Raw genomic sequence first — 23295 nt, forward strand, 5'->3', positions numbered from 1 at the left:
TGTAAACAGCTTGCTGGCTCAACAGTAGGCTCTATACAGGTTGGATTTGCATGACATTTGTATTTGGCCCTGATGCTTTTTTCTATAACTGATGGGAAGTTGCTCAGAGATAAGGACTAATACATTGCAAACAGTAACAACATACTGCAACCACAAACACACAGACCGAAGACTGATGTCTAACACACACATTGTGCATGGCAAGTTGGACAGATATGTCCATTTTAGAAAGCCTACTGTACCACTGCCTTATGTCCTAATCAGAAATGATAATACCCTCTCCCTCAACAAAAAAACTAAAGTATTGTCCTCCTTTCACACTTACATGGTGTGTAGATACAGCACCATGAGTCACAACAACTAATTGAAAACCCTGACTGGAGCTGAAATTGGATATGCAATGCACCTTATCACTTAGATTAAAGTTATTATCCTTCTCGTTTCCAGGTGTCTGACTTCCTTGTTATTTTGTGACGGTACTGTACATCTGTGCTGTAATCTACTTACTTGACCTTTGGTTTTTGATGAAGAACAGCTTGAGCCTCTCCTTGAAGGTGTTTTCATTCACATAGAACTCCACCTGCACCCTGGACAAAAGAGAGACAGTTGGTACAACTACCATGGAAGGTCACATGCATCCATATAGATACAAGGACCATGGTTTTGTCGTTAAATTCTGAACGGTGTCATGATATTAGTGAGTAAATGAACTTTATCAAGATGCATTCTGGTGAATACTGAGATGCTCTGTTTTTTTGTGTATCTGTGACATCCATTGTTGCATTAGAGTACCATATGGGGCATTCAACAGTGTGAGACAAGGAACATAGCTGGTCCTGGATGGGAGAACAGATGCTGCTGGAAGTGGTGTTGGAGGGCCAGTAGGAGGCACCCTTTCCTCTGGTCTAAATAAAATACCAATGCCCCATGGCAGTGATTGGGGACATTGCCCTGTGTAGGGTGCTGTATTTCGGATGAGACGTTAAACAGGTGCCCTGACTCCCTGTGGTCACTAAAGATCCCATGGCACTTATTGTGAGAGTAGGGGTGTTAACCCTGGTGTCCTGGCTAAATTCCCAATCTGGCCCTCATACCATCACGGTCACCTAATCATCCTCAGCTTACAATTGGCTCATTCATCCCCCCTCCTCTCCCTTGTAACAATTCCCCAAGTTGTTGCTGTAAATGAGAATGTATTTTCAGTCAACTTACCTGGTAAAATATAAGGGTTAAATAAAATAAATAAAAATGGGTCACAATTACAAAACCAGTTCCTTTCATTGATTCTGTTTTCCTGGAAAGGGTAGCTAGACAGAAACTGATTAGATTTAAATACCTAATACATTGTAATGGCCCCTTTATAGTCTCTTATTACCCACAGTGGTCCAATTACGACAACAAAGTTTAATAAATCATTAAAGAGATGAACAGTAAGCATGAGAATTTGGAAACATATAGAGGTTGAATATTGTTATACGACAGAGCAATGGATCTGATGTTGGAGAACAACACATTGAGAATGCAATCTGTTTTAACATGAGTGCCTTCCCTGTCTGCAGGGATGCAAATTGGTGAGGGCCCAAAAAGGTGACTTTTTTTTCACTGAAACATGCAAAAAAATCCCTGCTAGGGGGAGATGCAGGTTAACTAATTAAACAACAAAGAATATGATCTACATGATCAGTCTCTGTGTGAAAAATAAAGTGGTTAATGTGAACCTAACTCGCAGCTAAAAAATGTAAAGAAAGCAATCCAATGTTATTTGTTGCCTAGACTTTACTGCAAATGACACTCAAGTCTTGAGAAAAAAACAATACACTAATATTGCAGTGAGCCATGACAACCTTTATAATAGAACACTTGTGACCACACACACATCTAAATATTGCACTTGGGAAAAAAACATCTTAAAGTAGAAATAGAATGAAAAAACAGGCATTCTATTTTTGCACTATTATAGTGCCCACTATAGTTGACAGGCTACATGTGTGCAAAAATGACGTTCACTGAGTAAAACAATTTAATAACCCCCCCTCACTCACACGTGTTGCCCGTTTCCTGGGGACAGTCCCCGTTTTTGGTGGCTTATCCCCGGCTGGAGCTGTCCCCGAAATGTCCCCGTTTTTAACTGTGCGTTAAAACTTTGCGTTAAAAACAGACTGCAAAGTGAAATATTTTACTTGGCAAGAAAGACCAGGCAGCTGAGCCTACCGGTTGACGTCTCAATCGCGTTGTGCTTGTTTTGTCCCACAGAGGGGGCTGCTCGCCATAGCAGCTTCACTCACTCTTCTTCTTCTACTTACTACTTGCTCGCGCTAGTTTTAGAGAAAACTGCTGTGGAAAACTCGGCCAGAAGCTAGCAAGTATCAAGTGAATCCACAACATCACCACAAACGTCTTTTCAAGTCAGGTAAGTTACACTCGTTTAAGATACTAGCTAGTGATGTTATAATGTCACAATTTATTATATAGATAGATCTGCTCTATAATGCTTTAAATAGATTATGCTAGCCAACGTTTGCTATGTAGACTAAGTTAGACTACGACTAAATTAGCAGCTACTGTTATGGTAGCTAGGTTAAAAAAACGTTCACATGTAAACATGCAGTGGACGGGCTATTTTGAAAATATGATTATATTAAATGAATGCACAATTCATTCTGCAAATATTTTTGTAGATTACAATTTGAATGGTTTGGCGTTATAATAAGTAGTGTGAAAATATATTTAGAAATGTTCATGGATAACATTAGCAGTGGAGAGGAGGAAGACTGGATAGGAAGAAGACTGAAGAAGACAGGAGGAAAGGTGAAGATATGGTTACAGAGCCTGCCAATTTATTATTCCAAACAATGTTTTTGAGATAAAATACAAACATGAGGCAAGCAATGGGAATCTGTTAAAATACTTTGGTTGTCTAATAGTATGCTATTTATTAATACAGATTGGAGAGGAAGGAGAAGGAAAAATTAAGGGAGTAAAAAGAGTGAAGCAAAGAGAGTGTAGAAGAGTGAGCTGGAAAGGTGAAGAGAAGGAAAGGAAGACGAGTGAAGAAAAGAGGAGTAAGATTGGAGGAGAAGAAAAAGTTGAGAGTAAGAAGAGTGACACAAGGAGAGTGAAGAAGAGCAGACAGAGGAGATACAATGACTCTTTCCAAGAAAAGGAAATGCATTTTTTATGAAAAACGAGAGAATTTACCATTTATACGCTCCGGTCAAGACGATAGAATTCCTCTCTTTCAATTGGCAGCCAGAGAAGAACGGCAGTGGTAGAACATCAGCAGACGAAAAAGCATAAAGCCTCTCTGATTGCCCGTGTTGGTATGTCCTCTGTCACCACATTCTTCAAGAAGGTAGAGCCTTCCCAAGAAGAATATGGTTTAGCTGTGCAGTAGGGTGTCTTTGCATACCACAATATGTGACACAATCATAGTTACAGATCTATGGACTGCACAGCACAAATGACACAGAAGCTTTATGAGCCAAAGTTGACATGTGCTAGGACAAAATGTGACGTGAGTAACGTGTTAGCAACATGGGCAAGTACTTTGGTAACACAGGACCTAGACCAGGTTGAATTTGTGTCCCTGTCCATTGATGCGTCCAATCATGGACATGTAAAGCTGCTGCCAATAGTAGTCAGATATGTAAGATATATGATGGCAGAACATCTGTGGAAGCAAAACTGCTTGATTTTGTTGAATTGAATGGAGAAACGGCAGAGAAAATTGCAGCTGAGGTCCCGGTGGTCATCCAAAAATGTAACCTGGAAAACATTCTCTGCCGACAACAAATACCAATTTTGGAGGACTGAATAGGCTGGGGAGGGTCAATGTCCATAACAAAGTTTAAAATTCTTTGCAGCGGGAGGTGATTGTTTTAGGTTGTCCTTCCCACATCATTCATAACACGGCCAGAACAGCTTTGGATATGATGTTGAGTACTTGCTCACAAAGATATTTGGATATGTTTCCTATTTTCACCGTCAGAGTAGAAAGACTGAAGGGCTTTTGTGAGTTTGTTGGCCAGGAGTACCATAACATTTTAGGACACGGCAATGTTTGCTGGATGTCCATGCTCACTGCTCTAGAAAGTGTGCTGAAAATGTATGTGCCATTGAAATCCTTTTTTATTTCTGAAGACAAATGCTCTGTTGTCCAGCGAACAATGTTCAAAGATCCACTGACTGAACTTTGGCTGGCCTTTGTCCATGGAAACTTGACCGTATTCAGTGACACGATCAAGATGCTTGGAGGCCAGGACCGCTGTGCTGTGGAGTCCGCTGCAATTCTGAGAAATGTTGAGGCAAAATTGACTGCAAGACGTAATGACAACTTCATTCCAGTTTTGGTCAGAGGACTTCTGAGAGAACTAGAGGAAAATGGAGCCATGTCTAAAGAGAGCTTTCTCAAAACAACCCAATCATTCTTCACTATGGCTGTAAACTACTTGCAAGCATGGGGAAAGCACAGCGATGATCTAAAAGATTTACATGGTCTCCTTTTAAAAAGGCAACCTCTGCGTGAAGAGATCCAGAAGGCAGCAGTCACACTGCAGGAAAAATGCCCCAATGTGACCATCAATGAGGATGCATTGTGTGACGAGGTTACTGGCCTGCAAGAGTTCCTAAATGGGGGATCGCTTGAAGAATGGAAAACAGAGACACCGCTAAGTCACAGATGGAGCACGGTGGTTACCCACTTCAAAGAGAATGACATCCCACACACTAACCTGGCTAGATTAGCCTCTGTCATGTGCTTACCTGGAAGTAATGCACCAGTCGAGAGAGTGTTCTCCCAAATGAATGATCTATGGACAGCAGCAAGAAATAGGTTCACTGTTCCTACCATCAAAGCCATGCTTATTGTGAAGACAAACTTCAACCAAGTTCATGGAGAAGCTGGCCAAAGACAGAGCAATCCTGAAGAATATACATTCTTCTGAGAAATATACAGATTATGTTGGTATAAGTATATTATGTAGTTACCAATCTCATCAGCATCTTATTGAATACTTATTTTCCACCATAATTTGCAAATAAATTCATTAAAAATCCTACAATGTGATTTTCTGGATTTTTTTCTTCTCATTTTGTCTGTCATAGTTGAAGTGTACCTATGAAAATTACAGGCCTCTCATCTTTTTAAGTGGGAGAACTTGCACAATTGGTGGCTGACTAAATACTTTTTTGCCCCACTGTAGTTGTTTTCTCTGTCTATCTCAGTGTTCCTGTTAGACTAAATACATGACACTGGAATTGTCCCCCTTTTTTATTTCATAGATAATAACATTGGATATTTTAATTATATATTGACCTCCAAACTGGAATTGTCCCCGGTTTTCATTTCAGAAATCTGGTCACCTTATGTTACTGGCAAGTTCAACACAACAAAAGCTGTTGACATCTGTTCTACAATGTGCCAGCAGAGCATGATACCCTTTGTTGGCATAATTGACCTCTTTCAGGCAGAGAGTACACCTGGCATACCCCTTTTTATCCACTCTATTGAAAAAGTGAGAAAGAGGGAAAGTGTGTGGTGTTCGTTTCACCTCTATGGTGGCATCCAGTTTAAGCCAGGCCCACCTCCACTTCATCCCTGAATCCACTTGTTTTAACAAGCAACGCCTAATTTTCACCTAATTCTTTCATTCAGAAAATGAACCACATAACGTTACTTTAGAGGAAAAACATCAGTTCACAGGTAGTTCGTTAGCTAGTTAACATTTCACACAGATTGCCAGGGTCCAGTAAGCAACTAACGAGTTATAACTTGAGGAAAGGCAAGGAGTCGTATACCAGTTAATACTATAGCGAATTGGTTAGCAGCCAGCTAATTTTCACACCATGAACTAAATTATTTGATCAGTTACAGTTGGCTAATGTTGCTCAACATTTCTCTGGCTAGCTAATGGAGAATTCAATCCAGCTAGCAAGATACCTCATGCTAACAATACTTGTTCCACCACACTTTCTCCCTCACCCCAAACTTTCCAAATGCCAGCTGTTTTTATGTTATAGCTCAAAAAGTACGCTTCATCACATTCTCAACCCCTGTCTCTGCGGTCAGGCACCTACCTCTTCACATCGTTATACAAAGCCCCCCCAAAACTATTCTCATCGGATCTACACGAAGCACAGCACACTTATTTTGGATTCAAAAAGGCGAATTTAGCTGAAAGTTGATTAGTTTGCATCCCTGCTGTCTGGAAGAACTGTTGCCTCTCTTGTTGAAATGTGTGGCATTTAAGCTACATGCCACATTAATCTTCAATTTGACACTCTGGTAGCTATGGAGTGACATCGTTTCCGATGGAGGATTTGAACAGACCTTAAATAATGTATTTCTTTAAAGTGCAATGGATCCTCTTATGTCGGACTTGAGCATAATTGTTCTTCCATGATGCAATTTAAAACCACATATCCTACATCCTTAGGGAGCCTAGAATTTACCCTAACAGCTTACACACATAACTGTATGTGGTTTAATAACTTAGGAACATCAATAAATGAGTCAACTTATTTCTTTATTTTACACCGACTACCTTGAGCATAAATTTGATCTACTTCTTCTACTCCCATGATGCAATTTGCTAAGCCACCCCCTTAGTAGGCCTACAATACAATTTATCCAACCAAGTTACATACTGTACTAGTGTGAGAAGTTCAGTAATGTAAGAAGTAGGAACTCTCATTAAGTTCAGTCATATGTTGATTATAATGCTCTGTGAGCTGCAGTACTGTAAATGCATATTACCTAATGATCAACACATTAAATAGCTGTGGCTCCTATCTGTAGAAAGCTATGTTGTGGTGTGAAGAACTTTAGTGTACTAAAAAAGGAAGAGGTGAATACAGTATTTCTGGTGTTCCCCAGGGTAGCACATCCCTACCCATCCTTTCCTGTGTGTGACATCCTCAGAGACCAGAGGTCTATTTATATCCTGCACTGTTAGAAAGAAGGTTCTGGATAGAACCACCAAGGGTTATATGCACGCTTCATATATATCACCCTGAAATTGGTTCCATATGGACCCTTATATGGAATCCAAGGGTTCTTGGGGTTCTGATCAGAGAACCCTACAAAACGGTTCTATATAGAACCTTTAGGGGTGTCATATATGCAGCAAGCACTATAACCCTTATTGGTTCTATCCAGAACCTTTTTTTCTAAGAACATGCACTCTGATTGGTCCCTCAGCTATTCCATGCATTTCAATTGGACTCTCCTAATCCATCATGTCATGAAAAGTAAAACGGAACGGTGTAGTCACTGTGATTTATGGATCACCCATGTGGTACCACTTATTCAAAACTGACAAGCTAGTCACTCTAAAAATATATATTTAATTCTATACAGTTGCATAGGCATATACTGTAGCTATCTAATGAAACACATTGACGTTCATGTAAAGCAATTCCATTAATAAGGGCCCATGGACTGAACGTTGGGGTGTGTCTGGGAGGTTACAAATGATGGGAGAGCTAACTGTGACTAACTGTTAGTCAACTAATCTAAAGTGGGGGTGAAACAGATCTATTTGATCTCTTTCTGTAATAAAATGGTTGCCTCCCCTAACTCCTGCCGAGGGTAACAATAATGGGCTGTAAGCTCCAGCAGGGACCTTGGAGCCTTGTTTGTGCCTGACAGGTGAGATTGTATACTAAGAGATGTGTAGCTATTGAGCCACAATCTTCCTCTGCATCTCGCTTTCATTCATTTCATGTTTCATGAGCTGAAATAAAAGATCCCAGAAATGTTCCATTTGCACAAATAAATGTATTTCTATCAACTTTTGTGCACAAATTTGTTTACATCCCTATTAGTGAGCATTTCTCCTTTGCCAAGTTAATCGATCCACCTGATAGGTGTGGCATATCAAGAAGCTGATTAAACAGCATGATCATAACACAGGTGCACCTTGTGCTGGGGACAAGAAAAGGCTACTCTAAAATGTGCAGTTTTGTCACACAACACAATGACACATATTAGCATGCTGACTGCATGAATGTCCACCAGAACTGCTGCCAGAGAATTTAATGCTCTTTTCTCTCCCATAAGCCGCCTCCAATGTTGTTTTAGAGAATTTGGCAGTATATCCAACTGGCCTCACAACCACAGACCATGTGTATGGTGTCGTGTGGGCGAGCGGTTTGCTGATCTCAACGTTGTAAACAGAGTACACATTGGTGGCGGTGGGGTTATTGTATGGGCAAGTTACAAACACAATTGTGTCACACCCTGATCTGTTTCACCTGCCCTCGTTATTGTCTCTACCCCCTCCAGGTGTCGCTTGTTTTCCCAGTGTATTTATCCCAGTGTTTCCTGTCTCTCTGTGCCAGTGCGTCTTATATGTCCAAGAATACCAGCGGTTTTCCAGGTTTCCTGCTTTGCCTTTTCTCCTTTTTCTAGTGCTCCTGGTTTTGACCCTTGCTTGTTCTGGACTTTGTACCCACATGCCTGACCATTCTGCCTGCCCTGACCTCAAGCCTGCCTGCCACTCTGTACCTCCTGGACTCTGACTCATGACCATTCTCTTGTCTATTCCCTTTGGATTTATTAAACATCTTTAACTCCAACCATCTGCCTCCTGTGTCTGCATTTGGGTCTCGCCTAGTGTCATGATACATTTTATCAATGGCAATTTGAATGCACAAAAATATGGTGATGAGATCCTGAGGCCCTTTGCGAGGCCAATTTATTTTTAAGGTATCTGTGACCAATAGATGCATATCTGTATTCCTAGTCATGTGAAATCCATAGACTAGGGCCTAATGAATTTGTCAATTTACTGATTTCCTTTTATGAACTGTAACTCAGTAAAATCTTTGAAATTGTTGCATTTATATTTTTGTTCAGTATACATGCACACACAAATATATATTTAATTTAACTTTAATTTAATTTAACTTAAATATTGCATTTTCATTCACATTGAACACACGCACGTGTGTGCATGCAAAGACATGCACACACACACACTATTGCCTACGAGAAGATTACGATTTCAAGCCGCTTTGAAAATGACACACTGAAGTGAAGACTGTGCACTGTAAATAAACATCAAACAGCTTTTTGACAGCAGGGCAATCTGTCTAAAAGAAGAGAACAAAGCTGCTTTAAATGCTCTGTTATCTGAGTCCCTATCATCTGTTGGGAGAAGTGAAACCATGATAAATGAAAGAGACAGATGTTTCCTTCCATATGTCTTGTTTTTAAAAGGCGTAGAAGTAACACACACAGATGAGTGTCAGTGATTGTTACTTCTCTAACCATGGGGGAGGGCGGGGGGGGGGGGGGGATGCAACCAAACAGTTGGACACTTGGAAAATTGTCTAGGTAATTTTCTACACATTCAGAACAGTTATCCCATTGGCTGAGCCAAGGCTTGTTTGATAGGAGACACACAGCGATGTTGATTTTCCATGTTATCTTCCTACATACATTTATTTGCATACTGAACAATGTTCTATATCTCTCTTTCTCTCTCTAGTCAACCAACTCCACTGCTCCAGTCAACCAATTTCTATCTTTGATGGCTGTGGATAGAATAAAGTCAGACTATCCATAATATACACAAAGTGATCAGAAATAGAAATAGCAGTTCTTACTCTAAGCACAATGTTGAGATATGTTGCAAGTAGAGAATCAGGTGCACATGCAAATACAAGACTTAAAACTTTCAAGCATAGGCTATGTTTAGCTTTCAAATGTACATTTATTGATCAACAGAACCAGCCTTCCATAGCCTTCTGGTTGGATCGTCCAGACCAGGCTGACTGAAGGTGTATCACAACACAGAGACTACAGCTTTCAGGGAAACAACTGAGCCAGTCCCTGCATGTCTAACAACTCCTACTTGGAAGTCTTGTTCCGTGGTTGCCATGGCATGTTGATGAAGCCTAGGCAAAGAACTATGTCAATATTGTAATATTTTACTGTTTTTTAAAATGTTTTTTTTTATTTAAAAAAAGATTAAACCCCTTTATAGGGGGCTTTTCCGAACAACCACCAAGTGTGGTGGTCTTACTGCTGCTTTTACAGTCACCGAGGCATCACCCAGGTGGGTGGTACACTTTGACAGTGGATGATTTCCCTGCCTGGCTGCACCATCAGTGCTCTCTTTGCTCAAGACACTAATTGCCTAGCTTCATCTGAAGTTGTGGAAGACCATCGCCCAAAAACCACCAGATCCCAAAAATTATTGTAGAGCCTTTGAGATTCTACTTGGAATGAAATCTATAATTATTATTACTTGTACTGTAATTAAGACTGCTAGCTAATTATTGACTTCTTCACATGCTCCACATTCATTAGGGAGGAATTTATAAAGCATCACATAATCTATTTCCCGTGTTCAGCCCCCTGCATTAGACTGTGATGATGATACATCTTAAAGAAACACTGTTGCTGTGAGTGGTAACATGGATCAAGATTGATTATGATCATGTTTTCCATTCTAAATTGGTGTTTCTGAGTCAATTCCAAAGCTTGGTCAGATCACATATCACATTATGTAGGACCACTTTGCTCTCAAATATCCACTTTGACCACAAGAGCAAAATACAATTTGTAAGCTATAACTTGCTTTTTTTTTAGAGTACCAAACGCTCAAAAGCAGAATGCCATCATATGGAAATATTGTGAGGAAAACCGTGTTTTGTTTAAACATTTTGCCACCCACTGCTCGATTGATTCTTTCTCCATAAATGGGAAACAAATAGGGCTGGGATTTGCCAGGGACCTCACGATATAATATTATCATGATACTTAGGTGCTGATATGATGTGTATTGCGATTCTATATGTATCAGGGATTGATCACAATTCTATATGTATTCCATTTTTATACTGCAGTTTTATTGCGATTCAATGTTCCAAACATATTGCTCACTATATAAAGGTCTGCTGCAGAGGGACAAGAAAGAACCATCATAAAAATGAGTTTTGATCGGCCATGGAAATAAAAGTGCTGAAAACATGTTGACTCACCATTTAAAAATAAGATTGAGGCCAAGCTATAGGGGGAGAATCATTTTTGGCGCAGGTACAGCCGACTAGCGATAGCTAGCGTTAACTACGTTTTTTGAGAATCGATACTTGGGATAATAGAATCAATATATAATATCATCCAAAATAATCCCCTTTCCAGCCCCATCTCTAGAGCGGAAGAGAACACACAACATTTAAGCTCAGCTGCATGCCTCTGACACTGCACCATCAGCACTTACAGCAACCCTAAGGAAACCTATTCACCATCCATCTCCTCGACAAACAGACAGACAGACAATACAGAAACCACAGAGAGCACAGGAAGCATGTTATCAGTTATAATTTCCAGCCTGCCAGGCATAGCAGCCCACAAAAAATCATCCACACGCGCACTACATCAAATAGGCGATAATGTGATTTTAGTAACCAGTAGCCCGTTTAGCCCACTTTGATAATGATCTCTCTAAAAAGTCATTTGCAATAAAATGCTGAGGGAGCACTTATCAAACCGACTGACAATGGTTTATAAGCATTCCTCTACGAAGACAATCCATTACTCATTTGCAGTTCTTCTAGATAGCACTATACAATATGTACATTGTAATGCCTACGGTACGGCTGCAATAATTTATAGGCAGGCAAGCAGACAGTCAACGTACTCCAACCATATCCACTGACTGGATCACTGAACAAAATCAAATAATCTCGAGGTTTTAGCACCTAAAGTACTTCTCTAAACTCCTCCAGTGGTTGATGACACAAGCTCAACGGTTTTATCTGGTGCTGTGACTAAGGCAACATCCCAAATGGCACACTATTCCCTTTATAGTGTACTACTTTTGACCAGGGCCCATATGGCTCTGGTCAAAAGTAGTGCACTCACTGTATAGGGAATATGGTGCCATTTGGGATGCACACTCAAGTCAAAAGGGAGGGATAGAAGAAACAAGCTGTGTGTGTTTATCAATCTCCCATAGTGGACATAATCACAGGACACATGCCATGCCATGCTAGCATGATGCTGGGGGTGTGTCCCAAATGATACCCTATTCCCTACATAGTGCACTACTTTTAAGCAGAGTCCTATGGGCCCTAGTCAAAAGTAATGCACTATATAGGGAGTCGGGTGCCATTTGGGATGCATCCTAGGACTTACTGGGCGTTGGTAGAGTCCATACTGTACTCCTCCTGATACCTATAGGCACAGCACACATGGACATAGATAGGGAAATGTTAAGAGGAGGAAAGGAAGAGAGTGAGGGATGGGGGGCAGGGCATGCTTTTATAGAGGACACGTAACATCAGAAAGACAAAAGGGTCTCAGAGTAGGAGTGCTGATCTATTAGCAGGTGCCATGATTTACAAAAATGAAAAACTGATCCTAGATCAGGATTACACATTAGGATTGAGAGGTATTCTCGCATACAATGCTTTGATTGGTTTAAGAACAGACGGGAGACTCTCATTGCAAACCACAGGAGACTACAGGACAGCAGGAAGGAAACCCACTGGGTCAATCGCAATGGCTTCAGCATTCACATGATGACAAATTGGACAGATTATATTTCGTTCTGTAGCAGGTTGAATGAATGTATCATGGCGACATTGAGCCGAGCGGTGCCATGGACACATTAATAACGTATGGTGACAGCAAACAGAGAAGGATAATGTTGAGGATCAAAGGCTCAATGTCAAACATGGAGGATATGAGAATAGTCATGGAGGATATAAGAAAAGTGAGTCAATTAAATAAGAATTTGTTCTTAACTGACTTGCCTAGTTAAATAAAGGTTACATTTAAAAAATAAAATAATCGGAATGAAATCGTATGGAACAGATTTGTATAAAATGACTGTACCATACTTTATACTGATACAATATGCTAGCTAAAGGTATAGACTTCCTGAAGTTTGCTAATGAGAATCTTAGTTATAAGAATCAACAGCTTATAGAGACCTTGGGGAGAGACCATTACTTTACTTACAATGTACTTTTGATCAAACATAGTCATAAAAATAAATTAATATAGACAGATTGAGTTCTTATTAGGAGGGGCACGGTAATTCCCTAGATATATAGTACCTGACAAATGAAAAAGATAGAATCGGATAAATACCTTTTATGGATTTGTCACTTCCTATACTTGTAGATGGATAAAAATATTTGATTTTTATTTTGGAACCCGTACCTGACCAAGCATTTTCTCAAGTGACACTTAAAATAGGCCTACTACACTACCGTTCAAAAGTTTGGGGTCACTTAGAAATGTCCTTGTTTTTTAAAGAAAAGCACTTTTTTTTTGTCCATTAAAATAACAACACATTGATCAGAAACACAGTGTAGACATTGTTAATGTTGTAAATCCCTATTGTAGCTGGAAACGGATGCTTTTTATGGAATATCTACATTATCAGCAACCATCACTCCTGTGTTCCAATGGCACGTTGTGTTAGCTAATTTTATTTATTTATTTATTTTACCTTTATTTAACCAGGTAGGCAAGTTGAGAACAAGTTCTCATTTACAATTGCGACCTGGCAATTGTAATCCAAGTTTATCACTTGTAAAGGCTAATTGATCATTAGAATATCCTTTTGTAATTATGTTAGCACAGCTGAAAATGTTTGTGCTGATTAAAGAAGCAATACAACTGGCAGTCTCAGCGTCAACAGTGAAGAGGTGACTCCGAGATGCTGGCCTTCTAGGCAGAGTTCCTCTATCCAGTGTCTGTGTTCTTTTTCCCATCTTAATCTTTTCTTTTTCTTGTCCAGTCTGAGATATGGCTTTTTCTTTGTAACTCTGCCTAGAAGGCCAGCATCCTGGAGTTGCCTCTTCACTGTTGATGTTGAGACTGGTGTTTTGCAGGAATTATTTAATGAAGCTGCCAGTTGAGGACTTGTGAGGTTTCTCAAACTAGACACTCTAATGTACTTGTCCTCTTGCTCAGTTGTGCACCGGGGCCTCCCACTCCTCTTTCTATTCTGGTTAGAGACAGTTTGCCCTGTTCTGTGAAGGGAGTAGTACACAGCGTTGCACGAGATCTTGAGTTTCTTGGCAATTTCTCGCATGGAATAGTCGTAATTTCTCAGAACAAGAATAGACTGACGAGTTTCAGAAGAAAGTTATATGTTTCTGGCCATTTTGAGCCTGTAATCGAACCCACAAATGCTGATGCTCCGGATACTCAGCTAGTCTAAAGAAGGCCAGTTTTATTGCTTCTTTAATGAGCAGAAAAGTTTTCAGCTGTGCTAACAATTACAAAAGGGTTTTCTAATGATCAATTAGCCTTTTAAAATGATAAACTTGGATTAGCTAACACAAGGAGTGATGGTTGCTGATAATGGGCCTCTGTACGCCTATGTAGATATTCCAATAAAATCAGCCGTTTCCAGCTACAATAGTCATTTACAACATTAACAATGTCTACACTGTATTTCCAATCAATTTGATGTTATTTTAATGGACAAAAAAATTGCTTTTCTTTCCAAAACAAGGATATTTCTAAGTGACCTCAAACTTTTTAACAGTATTGTACATCAGGGGCAGATTACAATGTTGTCCAGGCCACAAACTTTTGAGCTAAACCTAAATCCCTGAGCTCAACTACATTCAGGTCACTCTGTGTGGATGAAGAGAATAGTGTGTCGTGCATCAGAAATCAGGAAGTAGTCAGGACCCTGGAGAGGTCCAGTAACCACTTAGGTGTGAACAGAGACGTTTTATCCACACTACTCTAAACTGGAACTCATCACCTATTGAGTCTCTTAGGCGAATACTTTTGACTGCCAAATAAAATAACCTATTTTAGTATTCAGCCTGTCCCTGACATTGTTGTACACTGCAACATTTTTAGAAGCAATTTATTTGGACAGTCTTCAACAGATGATCTACACAGGTGTTTCTCAACTGCAGTCCCCTTCTACCCTTTTTTTGTTCAGGCCCCGCACAAGCACCCCTGATTCAACCAATCAAGGGTTTGATGATTAGCTGGAGAATATACATTTGCAACCTTGGGAACTTGACAAACTTGACACTGATATACAGTATAGATGTTCAACTAATCAATCAATCATTTTCACGCTGTCTGTTTGATTTATTAAGTGTCAGTTGACATTTAAAGAGCGACTGCCTTTAAAAAAAACAAATCCCTTTGAAAATGGCCTATGTGGCATCGATTCAAGTCAGAAACAGTTATTCTAGTGTCAGAATTGACTACAACGTGTAAATAGGATCATTTTGGTCATAAAGTCAGTCTTTTCTAAAATGGAGTTTGGAACATCTGTACGTCACAACAGGGTAAATGAAAGTTTGGTTTTGGTTTGACGATGTCCATTTGCTCACTATCATGGGGTGAACAGCTATGGTGATGGCTCTCTATCCAATAGCATAGCAAGTGAGACAGACCTGAGCTGCCCAGCAGCACCGACTAAGACAACACATCGCACATTTTTTTTTACATGAGACTGCACCAAACACCTTCGTTAGATATAAAAATGCGCAACTAAAACGTCCTCTGCAAAAACATCAAAATTAATTACAGATTTCTTGAGTTATCTTAGATTCATTCTGGTTATGTTGAGGACGTGAAAGAGACTTCTGCATCTACAGTGTGTCATGGGGGACAAACATCATTAACGAAATGCGGAATCGGTCAGGACACACATCTCAAAGGCTGAAATGTCATTTTTCTAATGAGGAAAAATAACACGTGCCAATCAGTGTGTTCAGTGGCTCTTTAATACAAATCCAACTGAAAGTCTGTTGATAGTCTGAGCCTTTCTAAGGTATACAGCATATGTAGAGGTCGGGACAATCCAAATACAAGTGAGACTGGTGTCTCCATGGCAATGAACAGAGTGGTTTTGTCAACATCTCTCTTGGTGAGTGTCGGTCTGTTTGATGGCTGTAGTTGAGCGCTGTGAAATGAACAATAAAGATGGTATCTAATTATAAAGCACTTATCTGGTACTCAAGCAGTAGGCCATACACAGATGTTCATCCTCTAATCAGCTCTGTTGATGACATATCTACTGCTACATCACCAACACTCGGTCTCTGCCTCTGGTATCAGAGGCATCACAGGCCCACTGGAGGAGCCTGCAAGTCTCTGTTGTCTTGGTAATCATGCAGGTGAGGTAGTGCATCATAAACACTGTCACATTCTGTTTAGCCCCTGAGGCATGCAATGCAGGAACAAATTGATTCTCACCTCACTTTGACAGTAGATCCAGCAAACCAATTTATATTAAAAAACAGCAACTGCTAGTGCTAAACCAGTGCTAAACACTGCATGTATTAGTGAATTAATGCAGATCCATGCTGCTGACACTGGCTGAATCCTCTGTCACTTGTTCCCTCAAGGACCTATTGAAATGTTTTGGGGCCACATGAATCTCTGCAGTAATTTAGAGGGATGCTGGAACTTGTAGTTTTGATTCCGTTTCCCAAAAGTGGAAGCTTGCCAGTAGGGCATTTAACTACACCCATCCTGAAGTCACACCTGCCTCTGCCAACACCTCTGGGGAATTACTCTGTCCTTATAATCCAAAGGGACAAACAGTGACTTAAACATGTAAGGCATTTAGTGTTTGTAAGGATGCACACGCATGCACAGACATATACACCCTCCTGAATGTTAATGGCAGCTTTTAGCTCCACTCGACTGTCAAAGTAGGGATTGCGGGTAGGAACTCACAACGTACCAATCACGACAACGCTTCCATGGGGGCTACTTCGCTTTTCAAGTCAACTGATGAGCAACTGCTTCCGCTCCAGAACACAGCTTTAATGATAACAATTGTGACATAATTTGCCATGGGGACCACGTTAAAGGATGACTGTACTCCCTGATTTGGCCTCGTTTTGAAGATTGCTGATTGAGAAATGCTAGTGGACATTGAATTAAACCAAACAAGAGTTGTCTTGGAGGTGTAGTTTGATGTGGGTGTTTTATGTTTGCATACACTGGCGGATACTGTTGTTTGCCCCCCGAGTCACCATAGTAACAACATAGGCAATTCCTTAAAATAGTCCAAAATAATTTAGGATAAATCAAGACATCTGTCATTAATTTAGACGTTTTTGCCAATGAGGTCTTAGTCACGCAATTTTTACATCTAGCGAAGGTGTTTGGTGCAGTATTTCTCAAGTTTAAAAAATGGCATAAAAACTAGTCAGCGCAGTGCATACAGTCTATCGAGTCGGGAAGGTATGGTTGCGCGCTCAGGACTGATTTTTGAGAACATTAACATGTATGCAACTTCATCATCTGCAAACTGTCAAGCTATCGTAAATAAAGCATAAGTTACACGCTGTCTATCAGTGCTCAAAATCACTTGCTAGCTAGCTAAATGTCAACTCTGTTTGTCAATTAAGCTAGCAAGTAACGTTAGTAGCTAGCATGCTTCGGTGCATTTTAGTTTTTTGTAACTGTCTCACTATCTATTATCAGAGTGTTCGTCTGTCTTGTGGTGTCTAATAGGGAATCATGTTTAAAAAAACAGGGTTTTGGATTATAGACATTGTAGTTGGGATACAAGTGCAAACTGATCATCTCAATTCTCATTTTGCACCAAAAAGTGGCAGACTCGAGTGATTGACACTATCAAACACATCAGCAAATGACCACGCTTAGAACCAAGGGTTATGTCAACATAGCCTTGACGACGTGTTGTCTTATTTAAAGAAGTCTGAGGCGCTGTGTAATGTGCAGGTCTGTCTGACTTCTTGGAGGTATTGTCTGCTATGTTTGGATGGAGTGTGCAGCACAGCTACTTCTCTCGTGTTAGTGGGCACTGGGCAAGTGGGCACGATCGTAATCCATACTCAACCCTCCAGGAAATAGTGACAAACTCAATTAGAAAAATCAGTTTTGGACGAGACTGGAATTATCCTATTTACACTTTGTAGTCAATTTTGACACTAGAATTAATGTTTCTGACTCATATCGATGCCACATAGGCCGTTTAAAAGCAGAGAAGTTGGTTCTAAGGGGCAGCTGACTTTTAAAACTGCTCATTAAGCCAGAGTTGCTAAAAGGAAAGGAAATCATAACTGAACAGTTATATTAAGATGCTAGAAATAAGCACAAACACAACCCAAGAGATGGAGATTTCAGATGCACTTCCCTTTATACAGTGAGCTCCAATAGTATTGGGACAGTGACACATTTGTTGTTGTTTTGACTGTGTACTCCAGCACTTTGGGATTTGAAATGATACAACAACTATGAGGCTAAAGTGCAGACTGTCAGCTTTAATTTGAGGGTATTTTCATCGATATCGAGTGAACCGTTCATTCAAATTCATTTATATGTATATTAAAGTAGTAAAAAGTGAAGTATTTGGTCCATATGCATAGATCAAGCACACATCAAGCGTGTGACTCTACAAATGTATAAATGTGTTTGATGCATTTGCTGTTTGTTTTGGTAGTGTTCCAGATTATTCTGTGCCCGATAGAAATTAATGGTAAATAATGTATTGTGTCATTTTGGAGTAACTTTTATTGTAAATAAGAATATAATATGTTTCTAAACACTTCTACATTTAATATTGATGCTACCATGATTACGGATACTCCTGAATTAATCGTGAACAATGATGAGTGAGAAAGTTACAGATGCACAAATATCATATCCCCATGATATGCTAACCTCTCACAATTACAATAACAGGGGAGGTTAGCATTTTAGGGGATTGATATTTGTGCATCTATAACTTTGTATATGTGAATTTGTCCCACTACTTTTGTTCACCTAATATGGGGGGGGACTATGTTCCAAAACTGCTGTACTTTCTAAACGATTCATCCGATATGGATTAAAATACCCTCAAATTAAAGCTGATAGTCTAGTCTGCACTTTAACCTCATAGTCAGCTTTGGAGTACAGAGCCAAAACATCAACAAATGTGTCACTGTCCCAATACCTTTGGAGCTCACCGTAGCTAGCTTCAGTAACACCTGCTATGAGTATACTGAAGCTAATGGAGTTGTGTGTTAACTTCTAAGATCTTGATGATTAAGTAGTACGCTAATCAGGGCACAGTTAAAGGTGCAACCAACATTTCTATTAAATTGAGTAAATAGCCAATTTAAGCACAGATATAGAGTAATGGATTAGAGATGGATTGATAAGAAGACATCCCAGAAGGGATCCTGGATAATAACTTGGTTCATGCTCTCCCTCCCACTAAAGGAATAAAAAATACAGCATTGAGTCCAATCAACTAACAAGCTCCTGTATTTTAACTAGGTAACCCCTTGGAAAGGTGCTCTTGGATTTATTAAAAAGGTGCGCTTGAGGCCTCCCGGGTGTGCAGTGGTTAAGGACGCTGTATTGTAGCGCCAGCTGTGCCACCAGAGACTCTGGGTTCGCACCCAGGCTCTGTCGTAACCGGCCGCGACCGGGAGGTCCGTGGGGCGTGGTTAGGGAGGGGTTGGCCGGTAGGGATATCCTTGTCTCATCGTGCACCAGCGACTCCTGTGGTGGGCCGGGCGCAGTGCGCGCTAACCAAGGTTGCCAGGTGCACAGTGTTTCCTCTGACACATTGGTGCAGCTGGCTTCCGGGTTGGATGTGTGCTGTGTTAAGAAGCAGTGCGGCTTGGTTGGGTTGTGTATCGGAGGACGCATGATTTTCAACCTTCGTCTCTCCCGAGCCCGTACGGGAGTTGTAGCGATGAGACAAGATACTAAACAATCGGATACCACGAAATTGGGGAGAAAACAGGGTAAAAAAAAAATTTAAAAAATAAAATGTAAAAAAGTGCGCATGAGTTATGGGGATATCTTTTGCATTTACAAAAAAGAAAAATAATCTGCCAACTGTATGTCCAATTTGTACTAATAGATAATGACTGGCACAACATACAGTGTGTGAATGATGATAGTAGTGGCCCTACATTGAACAACAGCTGAATAGGAGAAGCCTATACATAATAAATTATTGTGGTACAGGGGGCTTAAGAGAGGATTGGTGAGGTTGTAAGAGATTAAACTAAGGCAGAGAACTAACAAAGAGAAAGAACATTGCGTTGTCTTTTCAAGCACAGCACTCTCCTCATTTCAATTAGAAAAGCAGCAGCCTCGGCCTGCAGAGCAACAAATCCCCCTGCAATCCGTCATCAGCATCCTCCAGCCATTCCCTAGACAAAAGTTGTTATTACTATTGAGCCCAGAGCATCAAGCCATTCCTTTTTGTCATTTAGCAGACACGTAGCAATTAAGGTTAAGTGCCTTACTCAAGGGCACATTTACAAATTTTTCACCTAGTCAGCTCGAAGATTCGAACCAGCGACCTACTATAGTATTTATACCATAGTATAGTATTTAGTATAGTATTTTTTCGTGTGGGAATGGGTGAGTTGGTGTGAAGATAAAGACCTAATGATGAGGATCGCGGAGGATTCTGGAGAGGGAATTCAGCTAAAGTATTACGTTTTTCTATACCTATAGCTTCGTATAATCCATCTGAGTTACATCTCAATAGAGTTTGAAAGAGTGCACACAATTGATCTTTTCATGATCTGTATCAAACCTGAGTAACATCTATAGCAGCGTTTCCCAAACTCGATCCTGGGAACCCCAAGGGATGCACATTTCGTTTTTTGCCCATCATCAAGCTTGAATTATTTGAGTCAGATGTGTAGTGCTAGGGTAAAAACCTAATCAATCACCCTTTGCGGTCTATATGGATACAGTTGCAAAAAAAATATTTTGGTTTCACAACATTAAGGGACAGACTTTGGAAGCATAGAACATAGCATATTCCCATAACCATTATATAAATTATGATTTATCCCTAATGTATCAAACCTGAGTAACATCTCAATGGATTTTATAGGGATAGAGATGCACACAATGAATCTATCTTTTTAATTTCATGATATAAGGTACATGCTTTGGAAGCGAGTACTATTAATCCTACAATCCCATAATCATAATAGTCCCATAATCAGAATATCGTACAAATATTTTACAGTATAAAAGAACAAGATCTTACAGTATCAACTTCCTGTATCCTTGGAAAGAAAACTACTATATTAGTTTACTGTAAGTCTTGGTTACACTGTTTGTTTACATCCTACATCCTTCGGACCAGCTGTTGGTATGAATGTACCGGGAAGAATCCTAGCACGCCACTGAGGGGGTTCCTAGGCATTTAAATAATGCCGTAATGAATAACTAAACAGTGAGGAGTGTGGAGGAATGGAGCGGTGGGTCAATGGAGATGGGTCATATTATGGATTCTCACTCCTTCCTTCCATCTCTTCTTACTTCCATGCTCTCTGGAGCTGAACACAGCACGTAGAGGACAGGTCTCACGCTAATCATGTTTCATTGCCTTCCCATGGAGAACTCTGACTGGCTGACTGACAGCATCCTTTCTGTCCGAAGGAAGGAAGTGAATTAAAAGTGATGGGAAGTGGGATTTTTTTTGCAGTCACAGATACAGTAATTTAACGTTTTTATACTATAAAATGTTTTTCACACAATACAGGGACATGTAAAATATAAGTGTCAAATTAAATTATATGGACACTATTATGCAAATGAGAGCCTCGACATGGATGTTGATTAAAGGCAGCCCCCCGCACCTCTCTGATTCAGAGGGGTTGGGTTAAATGCGGAAGACACATTTCAGTTGAATGCATTCAGTTGTACAACTGACTAGGTATCCCCCTTTCCCTTTGGATTTCATGCAAGATCAATGCATGAAAGATCAGCACACCAGACTATCTAACGTGATGTGCTGTTTGACTATCTAATATGATAACGGATATTACAAATGACTCAGACTATCTCTGCTATATTCTACTGAGTTTATCATTCCATGCCGCAGCAGTAAATCAACACTGTAGGCTATTCAGTGAAAACTGTGCTGTTTACTCTCATTCCCACTCCAGTGTATTTAGATCAGTGCACGATGACTCTGAGGCTTTTGTGAGTATATTAAGCTGCATGGGCTTAGAGTCATAACCACCATTATCATAATCATCTGAGGAACACTATCTTGTCCCTGCACGCAAGCACACACACATGAATGCACATACACATGCACAAACACTAGTGATGCAAGGGTTGACTCATAACCCGCAGTCCCAGTGGTTATATCTGCGTGGATGAAGGGTGGGTGCGTGGCGGGCAGACGTGTTGAATATAGAGAAAACAATGCATTAAAAATCCATAAATGTATCATTCTTGCGCAATTCATATCGATATGCTATATTGAGGGTTTTCATTAGGCCTTAAATGTATTTGCTGCACGAGAGAAACAGAGATGAAAGAGAAAACAAACTTTACCACTGTCAACTAGATTCAAGAATTCATTCTATCAATGTTTTATGACTTTTATTATTGTGAGCAAGGGTTTGTTTAGTATTCTAGGGCAACAGGTAATGACAGAAGAGAAGCTGCATCTATCTAATTATAGACAAGTTGACTAACAAATAGCCTACTAAAATGTCAGAAATTATAAGCAGAAACATAGGCCTATGTACAAATGCCTGTCAAAAAATTGTTCCGCCATCTCTCACTGTACAGCGCATTATCTATATTTGCGGGTTAGGGTCGGGTGCGGGCCTCAGATTTTCACATATAGTCCGGCAGTTGTGTTATTAGCAATTGCGGGCAGGCGCGGTGGAAACAGCTGACCCGTGCATCACTAGCACGTGGACACACACACACACACACACACACACACACACACACACACACACACACACACACACACACACACACACACACAGGGCTCTTTAAACTTCCCAATCATCTCTGTCTCTGAGCCTAAGGCTGACAGCATGGGGAAACAACAACAGGGGATAGAAAGTAGGCAGGGCAGACCGGAGAAGAAGATCTGCAGAGGCCCGGTAGCTTCTACTGTTGAAAATAAATAGAAGAAAGGACCAGAACAGTAGTCTAATGTTTGGAAAAGATTTGGTGAAGTGGTGAAAGAGGATGATATGTATGTTATGTATGATGATTGTGAGGCGCTATACAAATTCGACAGTCACAAGAGGGGGAATTCAAATTGAATCAGCTGTGTTTTGTTAGGGCAAAATAACTAAATGTACACCCCTTGGGGTCCCAAGGACCGAGTTTGGGAAACTCTGACCTAATATGATATTAACTCCTGCAGAATTAAGCATTTCTTTCAGTAAAATTATACACCAAATTTACATTTTTAATCAGGAACAGGAGTGGAGAAATATTATTTTATTATAGGATGTTGAGAGAATGAAGGCGCGGCATCCAAGCTGAACTGAAATCTTATAAACAAGCATTTTGAGTCATTTTAACAGCTTTTA

The 23295-nt window shown here is 40.2% G+C and overlaps 2 protein-coding genes across 6 annotated transcripts in view; one reads left to right on the plus strand and one right to left on the minus strand.

Annotated features, from left to right (window-relative positions):
* The window catches only part of LOC109874017 (potassium channel subfamily T member 1-like), an 80348-nt gene that overhangs the window by 54230 nt on the left and 2823 nt on the right, over positions 1-23295 (minus strand). For all 5 annotated transcript variants that reach the window (XM_031806618.1, XM_031806624.1, XM_031806611.1 and 2 more), the window contains exons 2-3: positions 12146-12184; positions 508-587 (exon numbers count right to left, since the gene is read on the minus strand). In XM_031806618.1, the coding sequence (XP_031662478.1) occupies positions 508-587; positions 12146-12184 (119 nt within the window). The remainder of the gene's footprint in view (positions 1-507; positions 588-12145; positions 12185-23295) is intronic.
* On the plus strand, positions 2090-4952 carry LOC116357787 (uncharacterized). Its single transcript, XM_031806652.1, has 2 exons — positions 2090-2410; positions 2732-4952. Exon 2 carries the CDS (start codon positions 3930-3932, stop codon positions 4941-4943), a length of 1014 nt encoding a protein of 337 aa, XP_031662512.1. The 5' UTR covers positions 2090-2410; positions 2732-3929; the 3' UTR covers positions 4944-4952.

The sequence above is a fragment of the Oncorhynchus kisutch genome, linkage group LG3 (genome assembly GCF_002021735.2).
Source record: "Oncorhynchus kisutch isolate 150728-3 linkage group LG3, Okis_V2, whole genome shotgun sequence".
NCBI classification, from domain to species: Eukaryota; Metazoa; Chordata; class Actinopteri; order Salmoniformes; family Salmonidae; genus Oncorhynchus; species Oncorhynchus kisutch.

Coding starts and splice junctions, on each gene's coding strand:
- LOC116357787 (XM_031806652.1), top strand. CDS start 3,930: ATGATGTTGAGTACTTGCTCACAAAGATATTTGGATATGTTTCCTATT.